The sequence below is a fragment of the Strix uralensis genome, chromosome 2 (genome assembly GCF_047716275.1).
Source record: "Strix uralensis isolate ZFMK-TIS-50842 chromosome 2, bStrUra1, whole genome shotgun sequence".
NCBI lineage: Eukaryota > Metazoa > Chordata > Aves > Strigiformes > Strigidae > Strix > Strix uralensis.
In genome coordinates, this window is record NC_133973.1 from 8,038,779 (window position 1) to 8,066,558 (window position 27,780).

Here is a 27,780-nt window from a genome sequence, read left to right on the forward strand (position 1 = left end):
GGGGCGGGGAGGCGGAGAGCCCGGGGAGCGGGGCCCGGCGGCGCGGGGCGCGGCCGGGGCCGGGCTGGCTGCTCGCCCCGCGGCCGGGTCTTCTCCTCCCCCCGTCGTCCCACGCTCCCCGCGGGCCCGTTCCCGACCCCTCGGGTGGGTTGTGCGGGGGGTGTGTGGGGTGTGTTTGGGGGGGGGCCCCGCGGGGAAGGGTGGTGGGGAGGGGCGGCGGCGAGCGCGGCTGGGGGGTGACAGAGCGGAGGGGCGGGGGAGGGGGGCTTGTTCTGGGCTCTTCGGAAATGGGAGGTGGCTAAGGCGGGCAGCGGTCGGAGCGACGGGAGGGCGGCGGGGCAGAGGCGGCGGCGGCGCCCGAGCGCGGGGTGCGCGGCGGGAGAGGGGGCGACAGAGCCGCGGGGCGGGGGGGGCCCCGCTCCCCGCCGCACCCCCCCCGGAGCCGCTGCCCCCGCGCCACCGACCGGTTATTCCGGAGACGCGAGAGGAAACGAGGGAGCGCGGAAAAGGAGGAGGGAGGAAAAGGAAAAAAAAAAAAAGGGGGGGGGGGCGCAGCGTTTAAATCCCTTCCCCCCGCTCCTCGCCGCCTCCATTCCTCCCTTCATTCGACCTCCCCTCCGGAGCCGCCGGTGAGTCCCTCGCCCGCTCACAGCCGCTCCCGCTCCGCTTGTCATTTTCGCCCCCTCGCTGCATTCTTCCGCGGGTGGGTTTTTTTTTTCCCTCCGGTCCGTCTGTCGGGAGGGGGGTGAGGCGGCGGGGGGGTGGGGGACACACGACAGCAAAGTTGGGGGGGGGCAAGGGCGGGATGGCGGTTAACCCCCGCGGCGCTGGGGAAGGGCCCCCGGCGGTGCCTGTCCCGGCGTGGATGCGGCGCGGGCCGGGAGGCCGTGGGTTACGGAGGTTCGGCTCGGCTCGGGGGGGCCCCATCGGCCCCGTCCCGCCTCCCGCGGGAGCGCTCGTACCTCACCGGGGGGCACTGCCCGCCTCAGCCCGCCCGAGGCTTGTTTGCTTTGGACGGCGCCTTCCCTCCGGAAAGTTGGGGGGGGGGGCGGGGAGCGGCGGGCAGGGGGGGCTCCGCGCCCACCGCGGGGGTCCCGGGGCGGGGACACCCCCCGCTGCGCGGTCGGCGTGACGTCACCGCCCGCCGAGCCCCCCCCTTCCCTGCTGCAGAAAGTTCGGTAGGGGCAGGGGGGGTGAGTGCCCGGCGGGGGGGGGGGATGAGGAGGGGGGGGCGCGGGGGTCCGGGGCGAGGCGGGAGTTGTGAGTTCGCGGCCCGGTCGGGGGGGGGAAGGCACCGCAGCGCTGGGGGGGGGGTGTTGAGCTGGCACGCTGCCCGCCCCCAAAGCCACCCCTTCCTCCCGGGGGGGGGGGGGGCTCGTGTTGTCCCCGCTTTCCCAGGTGCGGCCGGGGACCCGGCAGGAGTATTTGGAAATAATGTTTTCGTCGGGACCTGACCGGGGGTATCGGGGTACCAAGAAGTGTGTTTGCTCCCCCTCTGTTTCTGTGGCGGGCGCGGGTGGGATTCACACCCACCCCCCCACCCTGGTGCCACCCTCAGCCTGGGGACCCTCTCCTCTGAAATGCCAAATACTTGGGGACCAGGGCACAGACAAGACCCGTTCGCTTGGGCGGCACTAGGATGGCGTTTGCGCTCTGGCTAAGATCCCCCGGTGCGTTGGGCTGGTTGTCCCTTTGCTATTTAGTGGGTTTTTTGGAGAAGTGGTACCTGTATTTCCCACGCTGTCCTTCTGGCTCTGCCATCAAGGTGGTGGCGGCTCTGCCTGGCTGGCTTCTGCAGGCTGACGGCCTGTGCCTGCCTCGGCTGTTGTTGCCCAGCGAATTGCCGGTTGTATTTTGCCGAGTGGCCGCTGTGCTGTTGAAGTGGCAGCCATTTGGTCACCGTGGCATTACTTTACACACTGCCTTTGCTCGCCGTTGAGTTCTGCCTTTGTAGCTATTGTACGTTCCTGAAGTTGCTTTCAAAGAGGGCAGTGTCTCTCTTTGCGTTGGTCTTGGTGCTGTGGCTGCCTTGACTTTTATGTGGCGAGTTACTTAGTTGCCAGGATGGCTACTGTAAGAATTTCTGTGGCTTTTGTCTGCAGGATCTGTTTTGCAGTGTGCTATGGTTCTTGAAGAGCAGCATGTCATTACCGAGCTAGCCGCTCAAATCTGGTTTTGTTATTTCTGGTTGTATTGGGTGGATTGCATGGGAATCACTACGCTTTCCAGTGTTGAAGAAGTGAGGAGAAACTAGTGGGCCATTATCCTGAGGCGTAGCGGGACAGCAGAGGAGAAGGAGTTGGAAATGCCATCCATTCTGTGTCCGCCTGAACGATGGAGCATGGTTACACACCCTGCGGGTGTGCATATGCCTGATCTTCAGAGTTCAGCCCTGACTTCCCACCAGAGCCAGCGCGGCGGTGTCAGCGCATCAGCCAACTACGTGCCTGGTTACCTCAGTTACATAACCCAAATCCCACAGTCGTTGAGTTGAAAACTGGACCCTCCTTTCTTCTAAACTCGAGGGTGTTGTGCATCACTGCTGTGCTGCACAGGCATCCCTGAGGGGCTGGAGTGCCAAGATCATCACCCACGGATGGGACACTTGTAAATATGAGTGGTCAAATTGTTTGTTGGAATGAATTTCATCCTTTTTTCCTTGTTTCTTGGCCAAGTTCTTATTTTTATGTTTCGTATCGGTGACTGCACAACCGATCGTTTCCGTATTTCCCAACTTCTTGGGAATGATCTGGTCTTTCAAACCAGAGTTTTCCAATTGTGATTCATGATGGAGCTTTTCAAGTATGGCCATTAAGAAGTGAACATGTAGTACCACGGTTCGGGCTGGAAACGATGAAACCCCTCCAAACATTAGGAGATTAAATGTGTAGTGAATCCTAATGAAGAAGATTAACAGGTTTAACCTGCTGTGATGGCCTGCCTTTACCTCTCTTCGTATTCATTTACCTCCTCCCCCAGATTTTGTACCCCTTGGATACCTCTGAAAGGTTCTGGCAGTCTCACCTTTAGGTTTGTCTGCACAAGAAATTACAATAAGGTTACTTGTGGGCATACTTGTATTCCAAAATAATAATGGGTGTGCAAGGATTCTATAGCATAGTGGGATCACTATATTGAAAGCAATCTGATCTGTATTTTATTTCAAGAGGGGGAGCATCTAGTCCGTCTGGACTAGATGATCGTTGTAGATCCTCTCCAACTGAAATACTCCATTCTGTTTCTATTTGTAGCTGAGATGAAAGAGGCAGGTTTTCCTCTTTCCCAAATTTCAGCCTCTGTCACTCTGTGTATACCTTCCTGATTCCTCCTGAAGCTCCCTCGTGTTCATCAGCATTTTTCTGGAGGGTGAGGTGGAGCCAAGGGGAGCAGTGGCTGTGTAGGGAAGGATTATTTATTTACCAGCTCTGGGGTATAATACCTTTGCAAATGCAGTCTCTGGAATTGGTCTGAACATTTATTCACCTGTGCCCCTCTTTAAATATCTACATGAATGTTTACCCAGTCTTACATTTTTTCCTCATTGGGTGTCTGTCTTTTCTCCTGAAAACATGCTTTCCTCCTCTGTCAGGCTGTATCTTCCCCAGTTCTGTTTTTTTCTTTCTCTCATTCTCTTTTGGACAAATAAACTACTTTCTTGCCTCCAGTGGATTTTCTGATCTCTTTCTTCCTCCATTAGGAGATGCTTTGGAACTATGAAGTACATTTCCTGCGTTTATCACTTCATCTCTTCCATCTGTACTTCTTGAGGACTGTTCCTATTGAAGTACAGAATAGTAATGCTTTACAAATTTCTTAAAGGCCAAAAGAGAAGGCAACACAGTTCTGAGTGTGTTTAAAAGTGGAGGCATCTCTGAAAGTCATGCTCTTAACCAAGTGAGCTACACCTAGGGTATGTATGCTCTGCAGAATTAAGTCATGTGATCACTGCCTGAGTCTGGTCACAGTGGATGGTTTAACGTGAACATTGGATGCTCCATCTCAGTGCCTTGCCTAAGTTACTGAAGCTGCAGCAGTGCCCGAGACATGTGTCTGTTGCGAGGTTGCCCAGGAACATGTTCCATTGCTCTTTGTGTCACGCTGACCTGAACGCTGGACAATCTTTTTGTCCTTCCAGTCATGTGGTGGGCAGTCGTGGGCCTGCAGCCCATGTCCTCAGTGAGATGTGTGTGGAGAATGATGAGACAGAAGGGGATGTTTCCAGCTGAAGCGGTTTGAACTTCATCTCTCTACATTAGTCTAGTTGGCTGATGTGGGCTTCAAGTGCTGGGGGGTGAGGATTTGGCACGTATTAAAAGTTTAACACAGGTCAGCTTTGCAAGGAAGCGATCCCTTCAGAAGCATTGCCTTGCTTCCAGTCTGATAATACTCCTGCAGAAATCTCTGATGGTCGGTTTCTGTGTTTGTTGTGGCAGCAAACACTGATTTGTTATTGTCTCCTGTAAAAATATCAATGTTTGATTGACGGTTGTGGCAGTATTTTCACCTACAAACCAAAGGGTAACTGCAATATCTTCTCTGAGCAATTTCAGCCAATGATGGTCTGTCTCGGCTTTGCTGAAGAAGGGTAGCTGCCTGCTTTCAATCTTCCTTCATGTCTCTTGCCCTGGTGACATTGTTCATCATAGATCAGTTTAGCTGGAAAATTTTAGTTTTGTACTTCCCTGCCTTTCAAAGCACTTGGCGATACCCTCTTTCTTCCGCAAGGTCTCTCTGTGCTATAGATCACTTAAGTGAAGGTTGCATTTGAGCAACCTTCATCGCTTTGGACAGTGGATTGGATATACTGTGTATATATATATATATATTTATGTGTGTGTGTATATATCACTATATATATAATAGTCCATATAATATAATATATCTTATATGCTACATAATGTTACATCATATTGAATTTTATATTGATATATATAGCGTAGTGTATTGGATATAATGTGTATCTGTAGCATACTACTTTGGATACACTACTGTCTTTCTTTCAGGCAGTGCAACAGATGAAGTCATTTTCCTCAGAATTATTCAGAGTTTGCCAGACACATGGAGAGGGTCCACACTCTATGAAGAGTGGTTTATCCAGTCATGATTATCTTATCAAGCTTTCCTCATACATTGCTAGACCATTGTTTTCAAAGTACGTGTTCGCCCAGAGCTAGACCCCATCACCTCTTGGCCAACCTCTCTATGACTGCTAATGACTTTAGTGTTGAAGAACCTGTTCTGATCAACTGGCTGGTCCTCTCCCCTGCACAGTACGTGGCAGGGAGTGTCACCTGGGGGGTCTTTGCAGAAAATATTAAGAGTATTTATTTTAGAATTAAAAAAAACCCCAAAACTTAGGTTTCCAGTGATACACTAGATCCATACGCAAGTTTTTCAAGTGATTGATTTCTCCCACTTTTCAGATTTTGCACTATTTCAGTGTACAATTTGACTAACTTCAGCTAGATCCATTGGGTCTGGGGTCTTTGTCTTGGAGGTTTAAAGGGCCCTCTGCTGTCAGAAATCATCTCCATTTGTAGTATTCTTAGCCCATCTTCAAGTTGCCATTTAACCTTCTCTCTGATGAGCTATATGTTGAGCTTCTTAAAGCTCAGGGTAGGAGTTACTAGACTTCCTTCTTGTCCTTTTTTGGAAATTTTCAATTTGTCAGCATCCTCTTTGGAGTACACGGGTGAAACATGGACACACTACTCCCGTAATGGTCCCACCAGTCCTGTATATAGTCAGGTAGAAAAATCATCTCTCTATTTGTGCTCCTGACGAGTATTCCTCTCTTTATGCACTGGTGGGTGTCATTCATTCAGGAATAGCCCCCTTAGAAGTCTTGTGCTGGGAACTCGTGTTCCATTTGCTATCAGCCATTAATTGCAAGGCCTTTTCTGAGCTCTTCTTTATCCTTTGATCTTCATCCTTGAAAGCACTCTGCATTCTTCTGTTCTGAATGTAAAAATCTGCCATAATTAAACCACTTGTCTTTCTGTGCAACCCTGTTGCAGCAGTAACACCAACTGGTCTGTGCCAAAGTTTCCATTTAATTGTTTACCGTCTGACCTGCCTCAGCACCACCTGCAAACTTTACCTATATTTCTGCAAACTTTGTTCAGCCGGTGCCTTCACCAGCTACCAGAGATATTCCATGATGGGCCACCATTGCCTCTCAACAGCAAGCTCTGGGTAACTTGCTTTTTGACAGCAGATCCATTCGTGAGGTCTTTTGGGACAAGTCATGCTTGCGCCATAGCTGTGCACTGGGCTTCAGCCCACAGGTTGTCGAGTGCTGCTTTACAGAGATTACTCAAGGCATTAAAAGTATCTCGGGCAGTGGTTTAACTTGCCATCATGCCCTTTCTCCTGGCAGTCCAGTCTGAGCCTAATCAGGGCTCGGTCTCTGGACTCAGGTGCTTGCTTGAGAGGTGGAGGCCCGTATCTGTGGTCATTAAGGCAGGTTATGTGTCTGTAAGTGGTAGCACTTTGGCATGAATTGCTTGCTTTGAATTCTCTGGAGATTGGGGAGAATTTTGAATACTTGTGACTTTTAATCCTTCATTGTATTATGACAGGAAGACCTTAATTTAGCCATAAACATGTTTTCTGATTTCATAAAATCTTAAGTACTAAAATCATACTTCACTGTGAACTTGGTGAAGACAAAACCTCTCCTTCCTCCCAAGGGTGGTTCAGCACTGGCACAGGTTCCCAGGGCGGCTGGGAACGCTGTTCTCCAAGGCGTTCATGACAACCTCCTCTGGCTTTGCAGTTTACTATGAACAGGGGGTGTGAGTGGGAGACCTCCAGTGATCTCTTCTGGACACACTGTTGGGTTTCCCTTCCCTCAGCCCCAGGCAGGAAAAGCTGTGGGATCCTAAGCAAGGGTGTGACTCAAAGCTTATCAGTCTCGGGTCTGCTGTTCCTGTGCCCACCTCCCTGGCCTCAGTTCACTCCTTTCCTTCTGGATCTGTCTGTCCATCTTCATCCTGTTCAGAGTCTTGCTCTTTGCCCACATGGCTCTTGCATTGGCTTCGCTGTCATGAATTCCTAGAAACAGAGAATCAAAGGGGTGTCCCTTGGGTCACGGGCTGCAAAGTCCCTCTGGGTACCATGCCACCTACCTTCTGTTGCAAACGTAGCGAATCTGTCTTAATAATAATGATTTTCTTTTGCCCCTCTTATGGTCCAGGGACAGCTGTCCCAGAGCCTCACCATGTGGCCAGGAGTCTTCTCATTTCCATCTTAAAATTGTTGGTGGCCTTTTTATACCCATTTGTTCTTATACCAACCTTCTCCGTTAGCTTAAATATCCCTTCTGACTCCTTTGTGTTTAGTTTCTGGTGTTCTACAGACAGTAATCAGTTTTTATTTTGTGAGGTTAAAGAAAGTAGTCTTTATAGGTCTTGTACAGAACAGAGAGACTCTTTGTGTCCCTCAGCGTTCTGGAAACTGCTTCCTGCACCTTTTCCTATCCACTCTGATCTTTCCTGATGTTGGGTAACCGAAGCATTACATGGTCTACCAGAGGATGTCTGACAAGTGCAGTGTTCAGTAGCATTAATACCTCTTCGTGTTGCTTGATAGTACCTGCCTGATGCCTTTGAAATAACAATGGTGCCCGTAGCTGTCCTGGGATTAGTAAATCCCTCTCCTTAGTGCTCCCTACTGATGAGCAGAAGTTCTTATGGCAGATCTGCGTGTCACTTCTCTTCAGTGTATCACTCAGCACTTTGTGCTATTGAACTTGATAAAAACATGCCAGTGACTCTAGTAGGTCCCTCTGGTCCAGAGCCTGCTGCTCCAGCTAGGAAAGAGGGTGAGTTAAGGCAAGCTTACGTGCTGTTTTCCTCTGATACTCCTACAGCTTCTGACTTTTCAGCAAAGGGACTACCATAGCTGGATGGGGTTTCTCACTATTCAGAAAGCACCAGTTACTCTGTCTTGCATGAAACTCTCCAGTCTCCCATCAGACCTGTGCAAACTTCTAGCACCCATAAGTGTCCTTTGACTGGAAATTCTGCAGCCACCCATTTCAAGAACTACCTCTTTTTGTTGATTTTGAACTTGTTTCTTTGTAGTAGTATTTGATGACCCTCAGTTCTTGTACTGGAAAAGAGAGTAAAAAAATATTTCCTACCCAACCTTTTCATACACGGTTTTACAGTCCTTGATCACATCCTCACTTAATAACCTTTTCTCTAGACACAGATGTCTAACCCACTCAGTCATGCCTCTTCATTGCCCTTTCTAGTTCCTGTGGAAGGAGCAGAACTGCACACACGTTTCAAGATGTGGGAGAGCCATGGGTTTGTGGTAGGACATGATATTTTGTGTTTTGTTTTGAGTTCCTTTCTCAGGAATTTCTAGTATGTGGTTCACTTTCTTGATGGTGCCTCGATTCCCAAGGGTATCACTTGTGAGTGGCACCTGTCAGCTCAGACTCCATCATTTTATATGTGGAGATGGAGTTGTTTTTTTCTCTGTGTGCATTGCTTTATATTTATCTACATGGAAGTTTACATGCCTCTTAACTGCCCAGTCACTCCTCTTGGAAAGTCCTCCTACAGTTCTCCTCAGTTCTCATCCTCATTGTTACCCTCATTAATTTATTTTGGTCAGCCACATTGGCTTCCCTTTGCCCTTTCTCTGTATCCATCCCGTTTTTGCTTCTTTAGTGTTTTATTCTCTTAAGTTCTCTCTTAAATTGTGATCATCAGCGGTACTGACAGTGTCTCCTATCTTAATGCCATTGGGGGGTAGGACATTGATCCTTGTCAGGATCCAGCAGGCTTTCTTCCACCTAGCCTGATACTTTCAGCACTTCATCCATTCAAATCCATTTACAGAGTTTGATCCTTCTAGCTACTGAGCTTCTCTCTGGTTCTTCCCTACGCTCTTTGTAGTTTTCCTGGGGTTGAGGGCTCTGAGCAGAGCTTCAGAATGATATGGGCCTTGGCAGAAAGGGAAGACCATGCTTGCTCTTCACTGGTCTGTTACTGAAGGGAGGGATGGATGGTGTGTCCACCCTGACTTTGGATTCAGATTCTAGTTTCCTCTATTATTACCTATGTCCTGCAGCTGTAAAGTTGCCAACAGCCTTCCCCAGTAAAGACTTGCAGCAGAAGTGTGGAACCATGCTGGGTTGACAGGTGAATAACTTCCATGTACCAGCAGCGAGGAGCTGGTACACGGAGTCACGGTCACAAGTTGCAGCAAGGAAATTATGACTGGTAATGGGTGTTTCTGTACTGGAATGGGTGTCCCAGGTCAGCTGGGGAAGATTCGCTCTTTGAGATGTTCAGGACTTGCCTAGACAAGGCCGTGAGCAACCCCATCGAGATTTGGGGTCAGCCCAGCTGCGAGCAGGAGTTTGGAGCAGAGACCTGCAGGTGTCCCTTAGAGCTGACATCTTCCTTTGAGTCTCTGGGCAACTAGCCTGTGATATCATTGAGTAATTCACTTTGCACTCCTTAGTAAAGGGACACCTATGTATAAAAAGAGGGGTGTTAAGCATTACAATAGACCCTTAACCCCAAACAGCTCCACAGGTAAGATGTGCTCAGGCATTGCAAATACAGAAGATGCTGCACTTCTTAAAATAGTGAGTATGGAGAGTGTGATGCGTCCTTCCTCTGCCGTAGGCCTCCATTCCGCTCGCGGAGGGGAGAGCCCAGTGTGTTGCATTTTGTGATCCTCCACTGGGCTCTGCTAGCCTGTGTCTCCAAGAGATCCAGAGGCCCTCCTCTGGGGAGACTGAATGATTCTTCTGAGATTTTTAAGTAAATCTGTTACATACTTACAGTCATTTTAGTGTGCCCTCAGGAATCGTTTTATGATTAACGTAACCTTCTTTAGTACATCTAACCTTCATTTAGCGAATCAAACCTTATTTTCAGTTGCTTCTGCAAAAATTAATATCTTCTATGCTGTAAATTAAGCTATTGTTAAATGCATGAATATTTTGATTATTTATTACTTTGCTTTATCTCTAATTGTTTTTATTTCACTCTGCTCATCAGAAAATATTTTTTTCTCAGATGCTTTTTTCATTGAATGGAGGTTCCAGAATTACAGCTTTCATACTCAAAATAACATTCTTACTCCTCATGGTTGTGCAGAATTAAGAAAACAAAACATTAATATAGGCTTAAAAAATGTAAACTGGCTTTATCTCCTACGACTGCTAGCACTCTGCAAGTTTATTTTTAGTTCTCTTATTTTGCACCCTTCCCTGAAACGTGAGCTTTTTAATTTTTATTTATTATTTTACTGGGGTGAAGGAGCACCTAGGTAGCATGACAAGTGAATTTGTCAACAAGTACTGTTGACAGATAAGTTGACAAGTACATATAAGAAAAGGATTAAAGCTGTTGGATCAGGTTAAGTCCCTGTTTTGCATGGGAGGTATTTTAGGCCTAGAATCATAGAATCACAGAATGGTTTGGTTTCAAGGGACCTTTAAAGATCATCCAGCCTGACTTTAAACACTTGCTGTGATGGGCCATCCACAACTTCTCTGGGCAACCTGCTCCAGTGTCTCACCACCCTCATTGTAAAAAATGTCTTCCTTATATCCAGTCTAAACCTACCCTCTTTCAGTTTAAAACCATTGCCCCTTGTCCTGTCACTACAGGTAAAAAGTATGTCTCCATCCTTCTTGTAAAAAGTCTTCCCTTTTGTAAGCCCCCTTTATATATTGAAAGGCCACAATAAGGTGTCCCTGGAGCCTTCTCTTCTTCAGGGTGAACAGTGCCAACTCTCTCAGCCTTCCTTCATTAGCAGAGGTGTTCCAGCCCTCTGACCATTTTTGTGGCCTCCTCTGGACCCTCTCTAACAGGTCCATGTCTCTCTTGTACTGGGCATCCCAAAGCTGGACGCAGCGCTCCAAGTGGGGTCTCAGCAGAGCAGAGTAGAGGGGCAGAATCACCTCCCTCGACGTGCTGGCCACACTTCTCTTATGCTGCTCAGGGTACGATTGGCTTTCTGGGCTGCAAGCACACACTGCCAGCTCATGTCCAATTTTTTGTCCACCAGTATCCCCAAGTCCTTCTCTAGGGCTACTCTCAATTCCTTCATTCCGCAGCCTGTATTGATCCTGGTGATTGTGCTGACCCAGGTGCAGGACCTTGCACTTGACCGTGTTGAACTTCCTGAGGTTCACATGGGGCAACTCCTCAAGCCTGTCAGGGTCCCTCTGGATGGCATCCCTTCCCTCAAGTGTATCATCAACCACACCACTCAGCTTGGTGTCATCTGCAAACTTGATGAGGGTGCACTCCATCCCTGACTGTCTGTGTCACTGATGAAGATACTAAATAGTATTGGTCCCAGTACGGATCCTTGAGGGACACCACTTATTACTGGCTTCCATGTGGACATTGAGCTGTTGACTGTAACTCTTTGGACAGGGCCGTCCATCCAATTCCTTGTCCATCAAACCCATATCTCTCCAATTTAGTGGCAAGAATGTTGTGGGGGACTGTATCAAAGGCCTTACAGAGGCTGGGTAGATGACATCTGTAGCTCTTCCTGTGTCCACTGATGCAGTCACTCTATTGTAGAAGGCCATTAGATTAGTCAGGCCCGATTTGCCGTTGGTGAAGCCAAGGAATCACCTCCCTGTCTTCTTTATGTTTTGACATGTCTTCCAGGAGAAGCTGCTCCATGATCTTACCAAGCACTGAGGTGAGGCTGACTGGTTAGTAGTTTGCAGGGTCCTCCTTATTACCCTTTTTAGAAATGGGTCCAATATTCCGTTTTCTCATCACTGGGGACTTTGCCTGAATGCCATGAGTATTGTCAAATACCATGGGGAGCGGTTTGGCAGCTACATCAGCCAATTCCCTCAAGACCCTGGGATGCATCTCATTGGGTGCTATGGATTTGTGTATGGTCAGGTTCCTCAGGTGATCTTGAACTTGCTCTACTCTTACATACATATCAAGAGAGTTCATTCAGCTTGTATATTAAAGTGTATGTAATTTGCCCTTAGGTACAGAATGAAGTTTTTGAAGTGTATATTTATATTGATTAAATTTATTTTAAAATATTTCATAGTGACCCATTTTTTGCAATATTTTGAAGACGGAAGCATCCAGTGAAATTTCCAGTACGTTGCCAATATAAAATCGATTTATTTATAGAAGAGGACAAAAATTGACAACTATCACCATTTTTATACTGAACTACTTTTTATACTGAAATTCTGTTTTGATTTCTGAACAGTAATAGCAGCTTTCAGTTGAGTTGCAGGCATTTCCGTCTGCCGTGTAACACCGTGCTGCTAAGCTTCCCTAGCAGGGCAGGTCTCAGTCCTGCCCGGCCGTGTCTGATAGCTGCTGGTGGTTGGATGCTCCTGTCACTGTCACGGTGTTGAGGGGGGAGGCTGTGGAGGACAGGGAGGTGTGTGCTCTGATTGTGGTGTGCCTGTGGGCAGCCGTGCACGAGTGGCCTGCAGGAGCAGGGCGAGCAGGTAGAGAAGGATTTAGCTAGTGCTCACATGAGCTTGGGCTCATGAGTATTTCAGTCTCCTGAGATCCTCCAGCTTCACATTAGTATTGTAAGAGAGATGTAGTTAAACTTCATCCATTGGACAGGCAAAAGTTTTAACTGGAGTATGACTATTTGACCAGGTCTACAGTCTTATTTCTTAATTAATCCATCTTCCAGCCTGAGTTCACAGCCCCTGCCTCCTCCCAACGTTGTAATTATTTTGTGGGAGACAGAAAAATGGCTGTGTTTCAAAACTACCTTTCATTTGGTGTCGCATAAATACATTTATTCTTCACAAAATTTACCAAGAAAAACAATTTGCAAGTCATGGGAATATTCACACCCAAGATAGTATTAGTCACAAGCATTTGCCCACTGCCATCTTGGTATTCAGCCATTTTGGCATCCTAATTCCATTGCTCACACAATCATTTTCCCCTTTTACAGTAATGTCACTCTCCATGTACATATCAAAAGACTGACAGTAAGACTGTGACGTGCAACTTGAACCTGACCTGTTTGTTCGTTGCCATCTAACACTGAACGTGGCGCCCTTCCCTCTCTTTCTCCACCATGCCCTACAGTAAGATGCCAGGGTTCAAGCGTGAAGTCAGGTAATTAGCCACTGGAAGTGGTGTACTTCAGGTTGTCTGATAGCAGTATTTTGGATGAAACTTTGTGTTTTCAAGATACTACACAGTTGTTAAACTCGATTACATTTCTGGGAATTTTGCCTTCCTTTTCTAAAATGAGGGAAATGGAGACGGGAATTAAAAATGCCTGGGACTGGCCAGTATATATATATATATATATATATATATATGTATATATGTATGGCAGCTTCTGACTTCCCATCCATGGTGTGTGTCCCCTGGCTGTGCTGCTGCAGATGGGCACTCCCTTCTGAGGGATCTTTACCTGTCAAGAGGGGTCCATCAGTTATCATCTCTCCTTACTTTCAGGACAGTTCCCTCAAGACCCTGGGATGCATCTCATTGGGTGCTATGGATTTGTGTATGGTCAGGTTCCTCAGGTGATCTTGAACTTGCTCTTCTCTTATGATGGGATCATGAACCTGCTCTTCTCTTACATGCATATGCATCTGCAATGTGTTAGAAAGAAGCTGTGTTTGCTTTGCCACCCTGGTTCCTCCCTCCAGTGCTAACCTGTCCCTTTGCAGAAGAGGGAAGAGAACAACCAGGATGGGAATACAGAGCTAATGTATTGGCAGAGAAGCAGACTCAGTTTAATTCTCACATCTTCTGACTTCTCAGTCCCTGCCTTTGCATACCAAATGCCTTTGATTTCACGCAGGATTTTGGATGTAGTTCCTACATTTTGAAATATGACTTAAGGAATAGTCACTGTGTACTTTCAACAGTTCCCGACTGAAGAAAACAAGAGGTTTGAACTTCTGAACATCTGTACTTAGAGTAAAGAAGGAACTTCCCTGACTCCTTACTCCAAACTTATTTTCTGTGGACTAACATCTAGTGGAAGATAACGCTGGCTACATCTCTAGTAACACACGAAAGGGGCCTCATCACTGGTGCACAGCACTGTCCATTAGGACGATGGCTCCTTTGTACGGTCTGTGGTCTGTGCCAACAAGTGCTCTCCCAGGTGATGCCTGAGCATGGTTTAGGAGCTAGTGTAGGAACATACTGATTGCCAGTGACCAGGTTAGATGTGTCCATCCCCCTTTGGAGGGCAGGAAAATTTTGCCATCCAGGTGCAAGCTGTGTAATTCCAGTCACCCCCGGGACCAGAGAATGGGTGCTGTCCCGTTTTGTTTAAAAGTACAGATGCTGTCAAGTTGCCCCTTCTTGCAGCATTTGTGGTCCTGATGAGTGGCAGAGTTTTTAATTAATTTCTTCTTTGAGACTGAATGATCGAGCCGTGCACCTCGACGTCTTTGCACTCAGTGCCTCCAACTGGTATGTGGTCTACCAAGCGGTGCCTAGGCAGAGCTTCAGTGGAGAGAGGAGGCTATATCAGTGCTATTCCCCTCCACCCCCAAATCATCACTGGCTAGCTCAGCGTGGGCTCCTGTGTCACGTACCATAGTCACGTTCTGCCTGCTGCACCTCCCCTCCTGCTTGGACCAGGTCTGAATCTGCCGGAGATTACTGGAATGTTACAATCAGAGAAGATCAGGAGTAGCAGATAATAAAACCAAGCAGAGGTATTTTATTTTTTTCACCAAGAGAGGAGTAATACAAAAGAAGGGGAAGAGGCGATGGTAACTATTGACAACTGAGTACCAGCAGCCAACCTCAGTGAGGACTGGATCAGGCCTTAAATGTCTGCTGAAGTAATGATAGTGTTAGCTCTTTTTGTAAGTGACATGGATACTGGGAGCCTTCAGCTTTCCCTTTTCCTCTCACTAGCCCCAGGGAGGACTAGCTGGACCTTGGCTGGCTTTTAACCTTCTCAAGCAGACTGGAGCCCTGGACTCCGGCTGCCCATCCTGCTCTGCCATTGAGCACCAGCTGAAGTAGCAAAAACCTTCATCTCTTCGTGGATTTGGAGGCACCTCCCAGACGTCCCTGTCTCACTGGAAATTTCCTCCCTGCTGTTGGGACATGTGCTGGGTGTACCTGTGGGTGCAGCCCCAGCATGTGCAAATCTTTGGGGCACGTGATTCATTTGTCATTTACAGTCCTGGCCAAGCCTTCGAACACCATCCCAGACCACTCAGTCCTGTTCCCATTTCTTCTGCTTCTGTTGCCATCTAGGAAAATTTATTTTCTCAGACCCTCAATCTAATGTGTAAATGCTATCCTGAGCCAAGGACAAACATTTACCCAACTTTCTAAGAGAGACCAAGGGTGTATACTTAAGTAGGTAAAACTTGAGTGCGCCTCATTTGGGATGGACTTGATTCCAGTTTTGTTACCTGTGAAGAGTTGCTCTGCACTACAGCCTGGGAAGGAGAGAGCTTAACTGCATTCTTCAATAGAAGAGGAACTGGAGCCCGTGATCTCCTGGCTGCCCGTGCAGGACAGTCCAACTTTGGCAAGGAGAGTTACTTGGAGCTGGGGAGGAGGAGGAGCGGGATCCATTTTGGATCCTACGTGGGGATGCCTGTTGAGTGTGCGTTGCTTACAGGAGACTGCACCAGGGCGTACATGAGAATATGGAGGGCTTTGGGCAGTAAGCCAAACCAAGCTGGGTCGTATGAAACACAAACAGAAAATAGCAATTTGCAATGCCTCATAACTCAATCAAACCTGTAAAGGGCTTCACAGGGCCAGGAAAAGGTTATCCCTTCGACAGCAGTCCTGCCAAATATCTCATTTCCTTTCCAAAACCACAGAGCCCTAAGAACTCTTCAGAGACATTTACAGGGATCTTCAGTGACAGGAGGGGTTAGGTGTAACTTTGTTAATTGTCAAGGCTCACATTGCAAGCTTTTATTTCATAGATGTTAAAATTAGAAGGCGATGTTGTGGTCCTCTCATCTGGCCTCTCACATAACAGTTGCTGTACTGAGCCTAATAATGTGTGTGTCAGTTCTGTTAATATATTTTAGAAAAGTCTTCGCTCTTTAAAATGATACAAACTTATGTCTACTGAAACATACCTGTTTGTTTCTGGCTTTGTTTGGTACTGCATATTCAGCGGTTGACATAAGTACCGAGCTGGTATCTCTTTTAAAAAGGGAAGTTTCAGTATGTGGTTGGCTGCATATTATTTCTCTGACTTACTCCTCTAGAAAGAAGACCATAATTGTCATTACAGGGTTAATGAAAAGCTGAAGCGAGACCTGTGCGCTGTGTTATGATGTTCGGTTCTTTGGTGTGGGAGGTGTGGGTGGCATCCCTGTTGAATGTAAAGAGCAGTGACATATTGGTAATGTGCTGTTGCTGCTTCTGCGTGTTCAGAGCTGAGCTAATACTTGAAGGTTGCCAACATGGCGTGTGTTGAAGTTGAGTTAAATTAGGATCGCCTTACTTACAGTGTTTGTTTCGTGTAAGAAATGTTAATTCTAGATGCTTATCTAGAATAGCATCAATGTAACTGGCTGAATTAGCAACTGAAGGCCCAAGTATGAAATGTAAGGCTGTAAAACACGTCAGCTGGTAGGGATTAGGAGAGTGCTCTGCCTCCATTAGGTCAGTTATAAACCGTCGTGAGCTATTTTTCTATTAAAGAAGAGGGCTCAGTTAATGAATTGTTTTGTGTGGGAATTAATGCTGGATGAGTCCCCTGTGGCTTTCATGATGAGGGTCAAATAAAATATTAATGAAATTAAAACAAACAATCCCCTGCTCTTCCCACGTACCTTCCGGATGGGTTTCTCTAAGCATTGGTTAGGGATGATGTGGAGCCCCAGAAGAGACAGGCCAGTGTCATTACTCCCTTTTCACAGAGGTGGTAGAAAGCAGTGACCCCAGGGCCACACAGTCCAGCAGCAGAGCTACACTACACAGGAGGTCCAAGAGTTCTCCCATCTGGTGCCTTTGCTCTGATCCCAGCTTTCAGCTCCCTTGTCAGAGAAATGAAAGTGCATCCAGACTGTGCTTATCTTCCCAGGTCTTTAGGAGTCCCAAATCTCAAGTCTTATTCACAAAACTCTGTGCTTCCAGATCAGAGGATACAACCCAAGAGATGCATCTCTTTTCTCCTGATGCCTCATCCACAGGACACGTTTCCTTGTCTTGCAGATTGACCATTCCAGAGGCTGAGTATAGGAGCTTGAATGACAGGCTGGGGAAGGACAGTCTCTTTTTGGTGAATCTGTGCAGTGCAGTGCAGCAGATCTTAAGATGGATGGAGCCAAGCAAACTAGCTTCAGGAGCAGCATCTCTGAGTCACTTCAGTCCAGTTTCCAGGCTAACACAATCATGGTGCTTTCATACTCTAAACTAGGAACTGTGTGGCATGACAGGGTGTTAAATACCTACGGTGCTTTTGGACATGGCACACAGCTGTACATTTATTCAGAGGGATCGCAGAAATCTTCCTGCTGCTGCAGAGTGTAAGGGTGTACTCTGCATCTCTGGGCATGATTCTATCTGGTACCCCGAGAAACAGTCCAGCATGTGGAGAAGGAGGAGACTGTAGGCAGGCACTCCAAGCTAAACAGAGTTGATTCTGTTTGCGTCATGCAAAATCAAAGCTAAATGCATTTTCTCGCACCTATTTGTATACCTTGGGCATCGAACAGCCTAAGCAAGACTTGATGGTGCATGTATGCATGTGTGTATGCTCTGGAGAGGGCAGGGCTGTACAATATTTATCCCTTCAGCAAAGGCCACTGGGGGCTCATTATGCAGAGCTAGCTAATGACAGCACATGGCCAGTTAGGGATAGTGTGACTTACTGCACTGACAAAAGTGCAAAGAGGAACTTAAGAAGTTGGGAAAATTGTCATTACAACCATTTTAAAGCACTTTCCCATTATCTTTCTCCCTCTCTCTCTCTGAAGATCAGATAAACAAGGAAATGGAAATACTAAAATGATTTCAGAGGAAATACTAAAATCAACATACTGATAACCATTACTTCCTGCTTCCTCCAAAAAATTATTGTTGGGTGCTGACTGCCTCACATCGTGTAAGTATCACTCCTAGAAGTTGGAAATCAGAGGTGACAGTGGCCAAATCTTTTTACCTTCTGATTGGAAAGTTTATTACATTCTTGGTAAAGATCCTTGCGTCTGTAAATAATAATTAAGGAAACAGTAATAATTTTGTCATATTTCTATAGCAAATCAACAAAGGATGTCCACTCAGTCCTTCTCCTCTCTTATCTCCTTGTCTTTCTTTCAGGATTCACCGTGATCTTGTTGTGTTGCTGGTGTAAGCTTCCCTTCCAGAAGAACTGCTCTTGCCCGTCTCCATCTCCCCGGGAATAGCCGAAGGGGGGTGCAGAGTGATAAAAATTTATGTTTTCATCAAACCGGGCCAAAGAGAATGGGGGTCCCACACTCAAAAGAATGAAGACACGACAGAACAAGGACTCAGTACGTGAGATGGGAGACGGGGGTGGGACACCAGAGCCGAGCTGAAGCTGTGGGTTGGGACTGAGGCTCATAGCAAAGCTCGTGGACATGTTTGGCACAGTGGGAGTGCTAGGGGTTCAGGGGCTTTGGGAGGCTGGGGACAGGGCAGGAGTGGAGGGAGGTGCAAAGCAGGACTGATCCAGTGATCCCTCTCTTAGATGTCAATGCGGAGTGGACGGAAGAAAGAGACTCCAGGGCCCCGAGAGGAGCTCAGGTCACGGGGTCGAGCTTCCCCCGGCGGCGTCAGCACCTCCAGCAGTGATGGCAAAGCGGAGAAATCCCGACAAGCAACAAAGGTAGTATAAGCTAGTACTCAAGTGTGGGGTGGAATCTGTTTGGGGATCCAGGGACGCAGACCGGAAGGGATCCACCGAGGAACCCATGCTGGATTAGCTCTCTGAAATGGGTGGGATCCCTCTTTCCTCTCATCCTCAGCATCTTGCACTTCCTACCATCTCCCAAGCACTGATTTTCAGTCTCACCAGCCCTTTTTAGTGCTAATTTTTGTGATATCCTGTCTCAGTGTTGCTCTGTGAAGATCTTCAACATGCGTGCCGTGGTGGCTGTGTCTCGCCTGCTGCAGTCTGTGAAGGCCTGGCAGGGTGTGAAATTTCCCCAGGACGCTGACAGCTCCCTGTTCTTCTCTCCCTTGCAGAAAGGCCGGGTGGAGGAATCCTGCACCCCAAAGGGCAGCAAGCAGGGCCGAACAGAAGAGATCTCAGAAAGTGAAGGGGAAGACAGCAATGCTCCCAAAAAAACCAAAACTGAGGTGAGTTCTCCCTGCTGTGATTGCTGGCATGTCCTGGGTCCAGGGCAAAGGAGTCTTCTGTTCCCTACCTGCGCTGCTCGTGCCTGCCCAGCTTGAGGTTCCTGCTGCTTGGCAGCTCTGGCACCTCAGGTTTCACCCTGCAGCTCTTCTAACCTAAATGGCATCTGCCAGGCTACAAAAATGCCACCAGGAGTGACGACTGAGCAGATGGAGGCTCTCCATCTCTTTTGCCTTGTCTGCAGGGCACTGCCGCACTCTCAGGCACGTGCCCTGCCTTTCCTGGCTCAGTGGCAAGAGCCTGGCTCCACGCACAGCTGCCAGTCGGGTTAGACTCGGCCTTTTTTGCTCCCCCACAGCAGTGTGAAATGGAGGTGCTCAAGTCGTGGTGGGTTCCAGGTGACAGTCGTGCAAAACCCACTCGTGCGCATGACACATAATTGTGGCAGGGCTGTGTGGAAATCCCACCAGACTGGATAGGGAGTTGGATGGTTGGAGGAAGACTCAGCTCTTGCGCTTCTCAGTTGCCTGTTAGCCTGTTCAGGGAACTGGCCTTAAAGGTCTGCAAACATGGGGATGTTGCTTGCGTTATGAGGTCGTTGTAATTAAACTACTGTGGTTACACCTGTGTAATTTCTCCACATGGACAGTCCGTAATTTCTCTGCGTGGACACTCCGTCTGTTCAGTTCAACAGTGATCTTTTTTCAGTTTAGCCTCTTTTGTAAGCCCTGAGGCTCAAGAGTGGCACTTGTTAATTGTCCAATACTTCATTGCTTGAGGCAAGAGGTGGTGGGGAGGGGCAGGGATTGGGAGGAGCAGGGATTGGGAAGCACAGGACTCCAGGAGGTAAGGAGTGGGGCAGTGAGAGGGGGCTGGAGGGGAGCGGGCCCAGGAGAGCTCTGCAGGGACAAGAAGAGCAATTCTGGGTCTGGGGGCTGTGTTGGGTACACTGTGGTATCGTACCCTGGCCAACGGCCCATTGCTGGTGGTGGTGGTGCTGGCTAGGACCTATCTATTCACTCTCAGCTTCATCTGTAGCAGTTCCCTGCCCTCCCTTTGTACACAAGGTGCCCATCGTTACCTCCTCCCTGAGCGTGTGATGCTCATGAAGGACCTGAGAGCACTGAGGTTCCTCCGAGGGGAGGCAGGAGGACTGGTGTTATTTATACCTTGCCAGACGATGCCTTCTTCCCTCTTTGGAGTTTTCTAGTGCTGGTGGAGAAAGGTCAGAAAGCAAGTTCTCTGGGAAATTGAAAAGTATTGTGCATGGTCTGAGAGGCCACATAACGTCTCTCTCATTCCTACTTCAGGAGTTGCCCTGCCCTCCATCCCCATCCGATGTTGACAGCCTTGATGGCCACAGCTTCAACGATGAGATGAGCAGTGACCCACGGGACATTGACCAGGATAACAGGAGCACCTCACCCAGCGTCTACAGCCCTGGCAGTGTGGAGAATGACTCCGATTCCTCCTCTGTGCTGTCCCAGGGGCCATCTCACTCCTACCACCACCCTCCGCTCTTCCCCCAGAGCCCGCCGGTAGCTCCCCCTCCCGACAGCCTGGCCCGTCCACCTGAGCCCAGCTTTGGGCTCCCGAGCGAGGTGCACCCCCAGGGACCCCCCGCAGGGAGCTACCACTCCCAGCTGGAGGGCCAGGCCTCCCGCATTTTCCAGGCTCAAGCCCCACAGACACCCGCCTCTTCCTCCTCTGCTGTTGCTGCCCCATCTGCTCCCCCTTCCTCCTCCTCCTCCTCTTCCTCCTCTTCCTCCTCCTCCTCTTCCCACACTCCTCTTTACCCTACAGCCAATGTGGTCCAGGTTGGGGCCAAAATGGCCGGTGGAGTGGGGGGACTCCCAGCACCAGGGGGTCGTGAGCAGACCCTCAGCGCCAAGCACAATCCGCCACCCACCACCCCCATCTCCCTGGCATCGGTGGTTGGGGGGCTCCCCCCTCAAAAGACACCTCCAGCCAACCCTCCAGCCGCCCCCCCGGCTTCGGCCCCATCCTTCCCCCATGTCTCTGCCAATCTGCCTCCACCGCCGGCCCTGCGCCCGCTCAACAACGCGGTGGCTGCCTCCAGCTCCCCGGGGATGGTGGGGCAGGCCCTGAGCGGCCACCTTCCATCACCCCACGGGATGGGGCAGGACAAGGCACCGGCCCTGGCGCCCTCCCGCTACCCTTACGCCCCGCCGCCACTGCCGCCCTCCAGCTCCTCGGCCCAGTACCCCCAGCCCTCCCCGGCCCAGCCCCTGCCCAGTTACAGTGCCTCCTACGGCCACTCCTTCCCCCCGCCCAGCGGGCTCTCCGTGTCCAGCCAGCCCCCCAAGTACACCCAGCCCTCCCTGCCCTCCCAGCCCGTCTGGAGCCAGGGGCCACCCCCCTACAGCCGCCCCTTGGGCAACGCCAGCTCCCACCCTGCAGCCCCCTTCCCTGGCCAGCCTCCCCATCACCAGCAGCCACCCCAGCAGCACCACCACGGCCATGGGAGTGGCGGGGGTGTTTCCCCGGCAGCCGCAGCTCCCCCCCAGCCCCCCGGGGGTTACCCGCACGGCCTGGAGTCAAGCAGCCATCACCCTTCCCACGCCGCTTACGGGCTGCGCCTCTACCCTCCTCACAGCCAGGCTGCTTACAGCCAGGCTCCCTTGGCCTCCGCTGCAGCCCCCTCTTCCTCCTCGTCCTCCTCTTCTTCCTCCTCCTCCGCCTCCTCTTCTTCCTCTTCCTCCTCCTCCTCTTCCTCCTCATCCTCCTCTGCTGCCTCTTCCCAGGGAAGCTACCCCGGCATGTGTGCTCACCCCCCGGGGCAGAGTCCTGCCACCTACACCTTCCCCCCGCCACCACCCCCCTCCCCTGCCCATGGTGCTGGCCCTCCAGTCACCTCCGCTGCCACCACCCTCTCCACTGTCATCGCCACCATGGCCTCCCCCTCCACAGCCCCCTACAAGACGGTCTCTCCCCCGGTACCCCCATCAGCCGTGGCTCCCTACGGGAAGCGGGCAGCCTCCCCCATCCCCACCTTCCAGCCCCCAGCCCCATACAAGCCAGGCTCGCCCCCCGCTTCCTCAGCCGCCCCTTTCCGGGCAGCCACCCCTCCTGGCTACCGGGTGGCCTCCTCCCCTGTAGCAGGGGGCTACAAAGCCCCCTCGCCCGCCCCCTCTGCCCCACCGGCCCTGCCGGGGAGCATGGCTGCCCCAGCCCCCCCACCACCCCCGCTCCCCCTCAGCGCTGCGCAGATCAAGCAGGAGCCATCGGAGGAGTACGAGCCCCCCGAGAGCCCCGTGCCGCCCGCTCGCAGCCCCTCACCGCCCCCCAAGGTGGTGGACGTGCCGAGCCACGCCAGCCAGTCAGCCAGGTGAGGGGCAGCTGTAGGGGGGTCTGGGGGGGGTTTCCCCAGGCTGGGGAGGGACGTATGAGGCAGGGAAGAGGAGGTCACCCCAAGCGTGGAGTGCAGCTGCGCCCTTTTGCCTTTCCCGTGATGCTCTTCCCTTTTCCACAGTGCCCGGCTCGGCTTTGCCTGCCCCTGTCTCCATCCCTGTCCACATCCCTGTCCCCATCCCAGCCTTCCAGCCCCCTCCCGTGCTGACAGGCTTTGCCTCTTGCCCCCAGATTCAACAAACACCTGGACCGTGGCTTCAACTCCTGCTCCCGCACAGATCTGTACTTCGTGCCACTCGACGGCTCCAAGCTGGCCAAGAAAAGGGCAGACCTGGTGGAGAAAGTGCGGCGAGAGGCTGAGCAGAAGGCGCGGGAAGAGAAGGAGCGGGAACGGGAGCGGGAGCGGGAGAAGGAGCGGGAGCGGGAGAAGGAGCGGGAGCTGGAGAGGAGCGTGGTAGGTCTGGGGGTCTCACTGCCACAGCGCAGCTCGGGGGGGTGCTCAAGGATCCCCTCAGCCGCTCCCCGCTGGAACTTGACATTGGTCTCTCTGCTCTCTTGCAGAAGATGGCTCAGGAGGGCCGGCCGGTTGAGTGCTCATCTCTCGGGCCAGTTCCCCACCGTCCCTCCTTCGAGCAGGGCAGTGCTGTAGCGACTGTTCCCCCCTACCTGGGCCCCGACACCCCAGCTCTGCGCACCCTCAGCGAATATGCACGGCCCCACGTCATGTCCCCCAGCAACCGTAACCACCCTTTCTATGTGCCGCTGGGTGCAGTCGACCCAGGCTTGCTGGGTTACAACGTGCCGGCCATCTACAGCAGTGATCCAGCGACACGGGAGCGAGAGCTGAGAGAGCGGGAAGCCCGTGAGCGAGACCTGAGGGACCGGGACCTGCGTGAACGTCTCAAGCCTGGCTTTGAAGTCAAGCCAGCTGAGTTGGAGCAGCTCCATGCTGTGCCAGCTGCTGCCATGGATCCGTTCCCACGCCACGGCGGGCTGAGTCTGCAGACAGCCCCCGGCCTTCATCCCGCTTTTCCCTTCCACCCAGGGCTGGGCCACTTGGAGCGGGAGAGGCTGGCGCTGGCAGCCGGCCCGACCCTTCGTCCCGACATGTCCTATGCCGAGCGCTTGGCGGCGGAGCGCCAGCACGCCGAGCGGGTGGCTGCTCTCAGCAATGACCCTCTGGCCCGGCTGCAGATGCTCAATGTGACACCTCATCATCATCAGCATTCCCACATCCACTCCCACCTCCATCTCCACCAGCAGGATGCCATACATGCAGGTAAGGACCTCATGGCTGTGGTGCCCTGCACAAAGCCTTGCTCCCCCTCCTTCCACTCCCTCTGGCCCTGGGGAAAGCCCAAAAGCTGCTGAGACTAGACTTTGAGCCCCCCAGACCTACCTCTTCAGCCAGAAGAGGCCATGCAGCCTTGCCCTCGCTCCCATCCCTCTAAAGACATGGACATCTGTTGCAGGTATTGGGGTGTCTGGGAGTTTGCTGCTTAGTGGCAAGCAGAGTTGTTTGCCCCATGACCTTTAGTTCTGGATCTCCGGGGATGCAGGATGGGTGCTGGCGTCCCACTGGCTACCAGGATGCAGGTGCTGTAAACTGCATCCCTTGCGCTGTGGTCCGCAGCGGGAGCGGGAGCTCTGCTAACAACAGTTTCAACAGTATCCTTAGGACTAATGAACTGTTGGTTCTCTAGTTTGCTCCTGTGGCTCTTGCTGCAGATGGTGGGATGGGATGGGATGGGATGGGATGGGATGGGATGGGATGGGATGGGATGGGATGGGATGGGATGGGATGGGAGAGAAGATGGGCTAATTGTAAGGCTGCTGTCCTTTGGAACTGACTGGTGGTCCCTTCCATTTCCACATCCTATAGGAAAGCAAAGTAAAAAAGTTTAGGGATTAAAATCTCAGGGAATCAACAGTCAAACTACAATACGATAGGGAAAAGTGCTGTGCCCGCTCAGGTACTCTAAGCGGTCAGTGGGATCTGATGGCAGAGTCACAGACACCCAGCAGTCGCCACTACTCAGAGTAGAGGTACATTTGTATGGGGTACATCAGGTACAAATGAACATCCGTTCCCTTACACTCCATAGCTGGGCGCCTCCAGCCAGCACTCTGGCAGCGATTCCAAAACACTGAAAAGAGCAGTTTTCATATAAATAGTACCTTGCATTTCAGCCTTAGATAGTGCTTACGAACTTAAGTGCCTGGCACTGAGCGTCTGTACTGGGTGAGACCTGGAAATGGAAGCACCCAATATGAACATGCACATGTGTGACAGCCAGGTTGGCTGATAGATAGGCACAGTGCTGGGTACAGACGTGATTGCAGAGCAGGTCCTTGCAGAATCGACTTTAAGGAGCAGTACCTTCTCCCTGAGGAGTGTAGGGACAGAGCTATGCCAGACTGGCTTACGTGAAATTCAATGCAGGCAAAAAGAGTAACACTCAGAAGGACATGGTACTGTGTTGTTTAGCCTTGAAATCATCCCATCCCTAACACACAATGACCCTCTCCATGACTGTTTTGTTGTGCCTTGAGCCTTTCTCTGCGTTACCTCTTACAAAGCCTGGGACAATTATCTTGTGATGTCTTTTTCTTCCCAGCCTCAGCCTCTGTTCACCCTCTTATCGACCCACTCGCCTCGGGATCTCACCTCACCCGGATACCATACCCAGCTGGAACCATCCCCAACCCTCTCTTGCCTCACCCTCTACATGAGAATGAAGTGCTGCGCCACCAGCTTTTTGGTAAGGGTGCTCAGAAGGACTGCTGGTCTCTAAAGAGCTCCAAGGGGCAGTGTGGTCATGGCGGGGGTCACAGGACCAACCTCTGAGGTCCATTAAACAGAGCTCTGGCATGGCAGAGGACGGGCCTACACTGCCAGGGGACGAGCAAGTCCTGCGCAGGGGCAGGGCTGGAAAGGAAGTGCCACAGAGTCTCGACAAAGCTACGGGGCTGTGTGTGAGGATGGCGTTACATTAACTTGTTTATCCTCTGTTTTGTTGCAGCTGCACCCTACAGGGACCTGCCAGGCTCTCTCTCGGCTCCCATGTCAGCAGCACATCAGCTCCAGGCCATGCACGCGCAGTCAGCTGAGCTGCAGCGCCTGGCTCTGGAGCAGCAGCAGTGGCTTCACGCCCACCACCCTCTGCACGGCGTGCCGCTCCCGACGCAGGAGGATTACTACAGGTGCACAGACCTGCGCTCTCTCCGCGGCGCGGGGCGAGCAGAGCACTCTGTCCCTGGCCTGGGGGTGGCAGAGGCAGTGGGAACAGGGAAGCGTTGGCCCTGAAGTGGGTGATTTGGCTTGAGCCCACGCCTGGGAGCAGGGATGCCTTGCCACTGTGTGTTGGCCACCAGGAAGGGTGATCTTGGCAACTGGGCTGTTCAGTGGCTAATCTCATCTGGGGTCTCAGCTGCTCTCCTCTGGGGCAGGGGGTAAACTTGCATGTTTCACACACGCTTAATACAGTTACAACTAACTGATGCCCCTGGCAAAACGCCAAACATTTGCAAGGGTTGGATGCTTTTGCCAAGATGAGGCTTTCACAAATGCATGGGGAAGCACGTTGGGAAAGAGAGGTGTGCTGTACCATTTCGATAGCACCTCCTACTCCAAGGATTTGTGAAGCTTTCCAAGCAGTGTTGTGTGGTTCTAGACTAACAAAAGGCAGTGGGAGATACTAAATAGCCTTTTCCTCTCTCACAATCACCTTGTTCCTCTTCTTTTCCTAGCCACCTGAAGAAAGAAAGTGACAAACCCCTTTAAATGGACTTCTACTGTCAACGTGACATCATCATGTCTTTCTCTCAAGAGGAGCAATTGATCAACCAAATCCTGGGGGAGGGGAAGCTGCAGAGTGACACATCCTGATCCCACCATGCAGTAGAGTGCAAGAGAAAACGGACGTGAAGTACAGGATGGCATCCTGGGAGCAAAGTGGAGGAGAGAACTGGGGAGGGACTGAAACACCACTAACGGATATGAAACGATCGGTACGTGATTTCAGCAGAGCTCTGAGGAAAACAGAATCAGCATTGCACAGAGCTCAGAAAGACAAAGACTGACATGAATTCAGGGTGGCAGCAGCTCCAACCTTTGTTTCGGGGGAACAGTTGCATTAAATACAAAGTGCAGAGCATTGCAGGACTTCGTGGACGTGATGCTGCTGCCTTTTCTGCGAGGAGGAGGTGCAGCAAGAAGTAACTCAAAACCCAACAGAGCCTTTTTTTCAAGATGCTTCCTCACGCCCCACCCCCCTTTAGGTGTAAGATACTGCTTAGCGATACAGAAAAGCAACGTGGAACTTTTTCAGATTAGCCGGAGCAGCTTCCCATTCTCCAACATCCCTTCGGATGCAAACAAAGCATTACGGGACCCCTTCAAAAGCGGCCACTCCTGCCTGCAGAGGGACTGGTCCCAGCCGTCAGGGTGCAAAGCGCCCCGTGAGACTGTTTGCAAGATGATGGCTGTGCTTTCCCACGGCCGACAGGAACGGGCACGGCCACAAAGGTGCAAAGCACCAGGAGACTTTCCAAGACTGCAAATCACTACCCATGACCCCTTTGAGCCCCGCGGGGAGAGCTGATGTGGCCGGGCGATACTGCATCCTGGGACTGTCTTTAAGATGGCGGCTGCCCCTTTCCCCTCACCCATTCTAATTGATGTACTTTAACTCATGCACATCCTATTAGACGTGGCAGTTTTATGTAGCAACTTGTGACTCCCTTGCCCCCCGCGTGCGTGTCTGATTTCACAGTTGTATCTCTCGATTGGTCCCCATATATATATTTACTTAACCATTAAAAGGAAAAGAAAACCAACCAACAACCCAGCTATGGAAAAAACACCCAAATGATGTTCCCACGCACTCCCAAGCCCCAACACACATTCTAATAATTTATATATATAAATATATATATGAAGCTCTTAAAAAAGGAAAAAAAAAAAACACAAACAAAAAAAAAACCCTTCCAGAAACAGACTCCGTTGTGTTAATTTCTCTTTCCTGGGGCCAGGAGGGCACCTGGCCATGTGGGGCTCGCCTTGGGCGCGGGCAAAACCACTCTGCAGGCAGGGGCGTGAAAATCGCGGCTGCTGTGAAGCGTTGTGGA

The 27,780-nt window shown here is 50.9% G+C and overlaps 1 protein-coding gene across 8 annotated transcripts; it reads left to right on the plus strand.

The window, feature by feature from the left end:
* On the plus strand, positions 1-27,650 carry ATN1 (atrophin 1). 8 transcript variants are annotated; one of them, XM_074854880.1, is made up of 11 exons: positions 3-144; positions 17,936-18,063; positions 18,279-18,472; positions 18,670-18,807; positions 19,167-19,280; positions 20,589-22,627; positions 22,882-23,104; positions 23,212-23,929; positions 25,269-25,412; positions 25,674-25,854; positions 26,401-27,650. In XM_074854880.1, the coding sequence occupies exons 3-11, from the start codon at positions 18,395-18,397 to the stop codon at positions 26,432-26,434; spliced, it is 3,669 nt and encodes a 1,222-aa protein (XP_074710981.1). In that variant the 5' UTR covers positions 3-144; positions 17,936-18,063; positions 18,279-18,394; the 3' UTR covers positions 26,435-27,650. The 8 variants fall into 8 exon arrangements, with proteins under 8 accessions (XP_074710993.1, XP_074710981.1, XP_074710978.1 ...); XM_074854877.1 differs by lacking the exon at positions 3-144 and adding an exon at positions 338-629; XM_074854885.1 differs by lacking the exon at positions 3-144 and adding an exon at positions 338-629 and having other exon boundaries at positions 17,941-18,063.
* Positions 27,651-27,780: the final 130 nt, after the last annotated feature.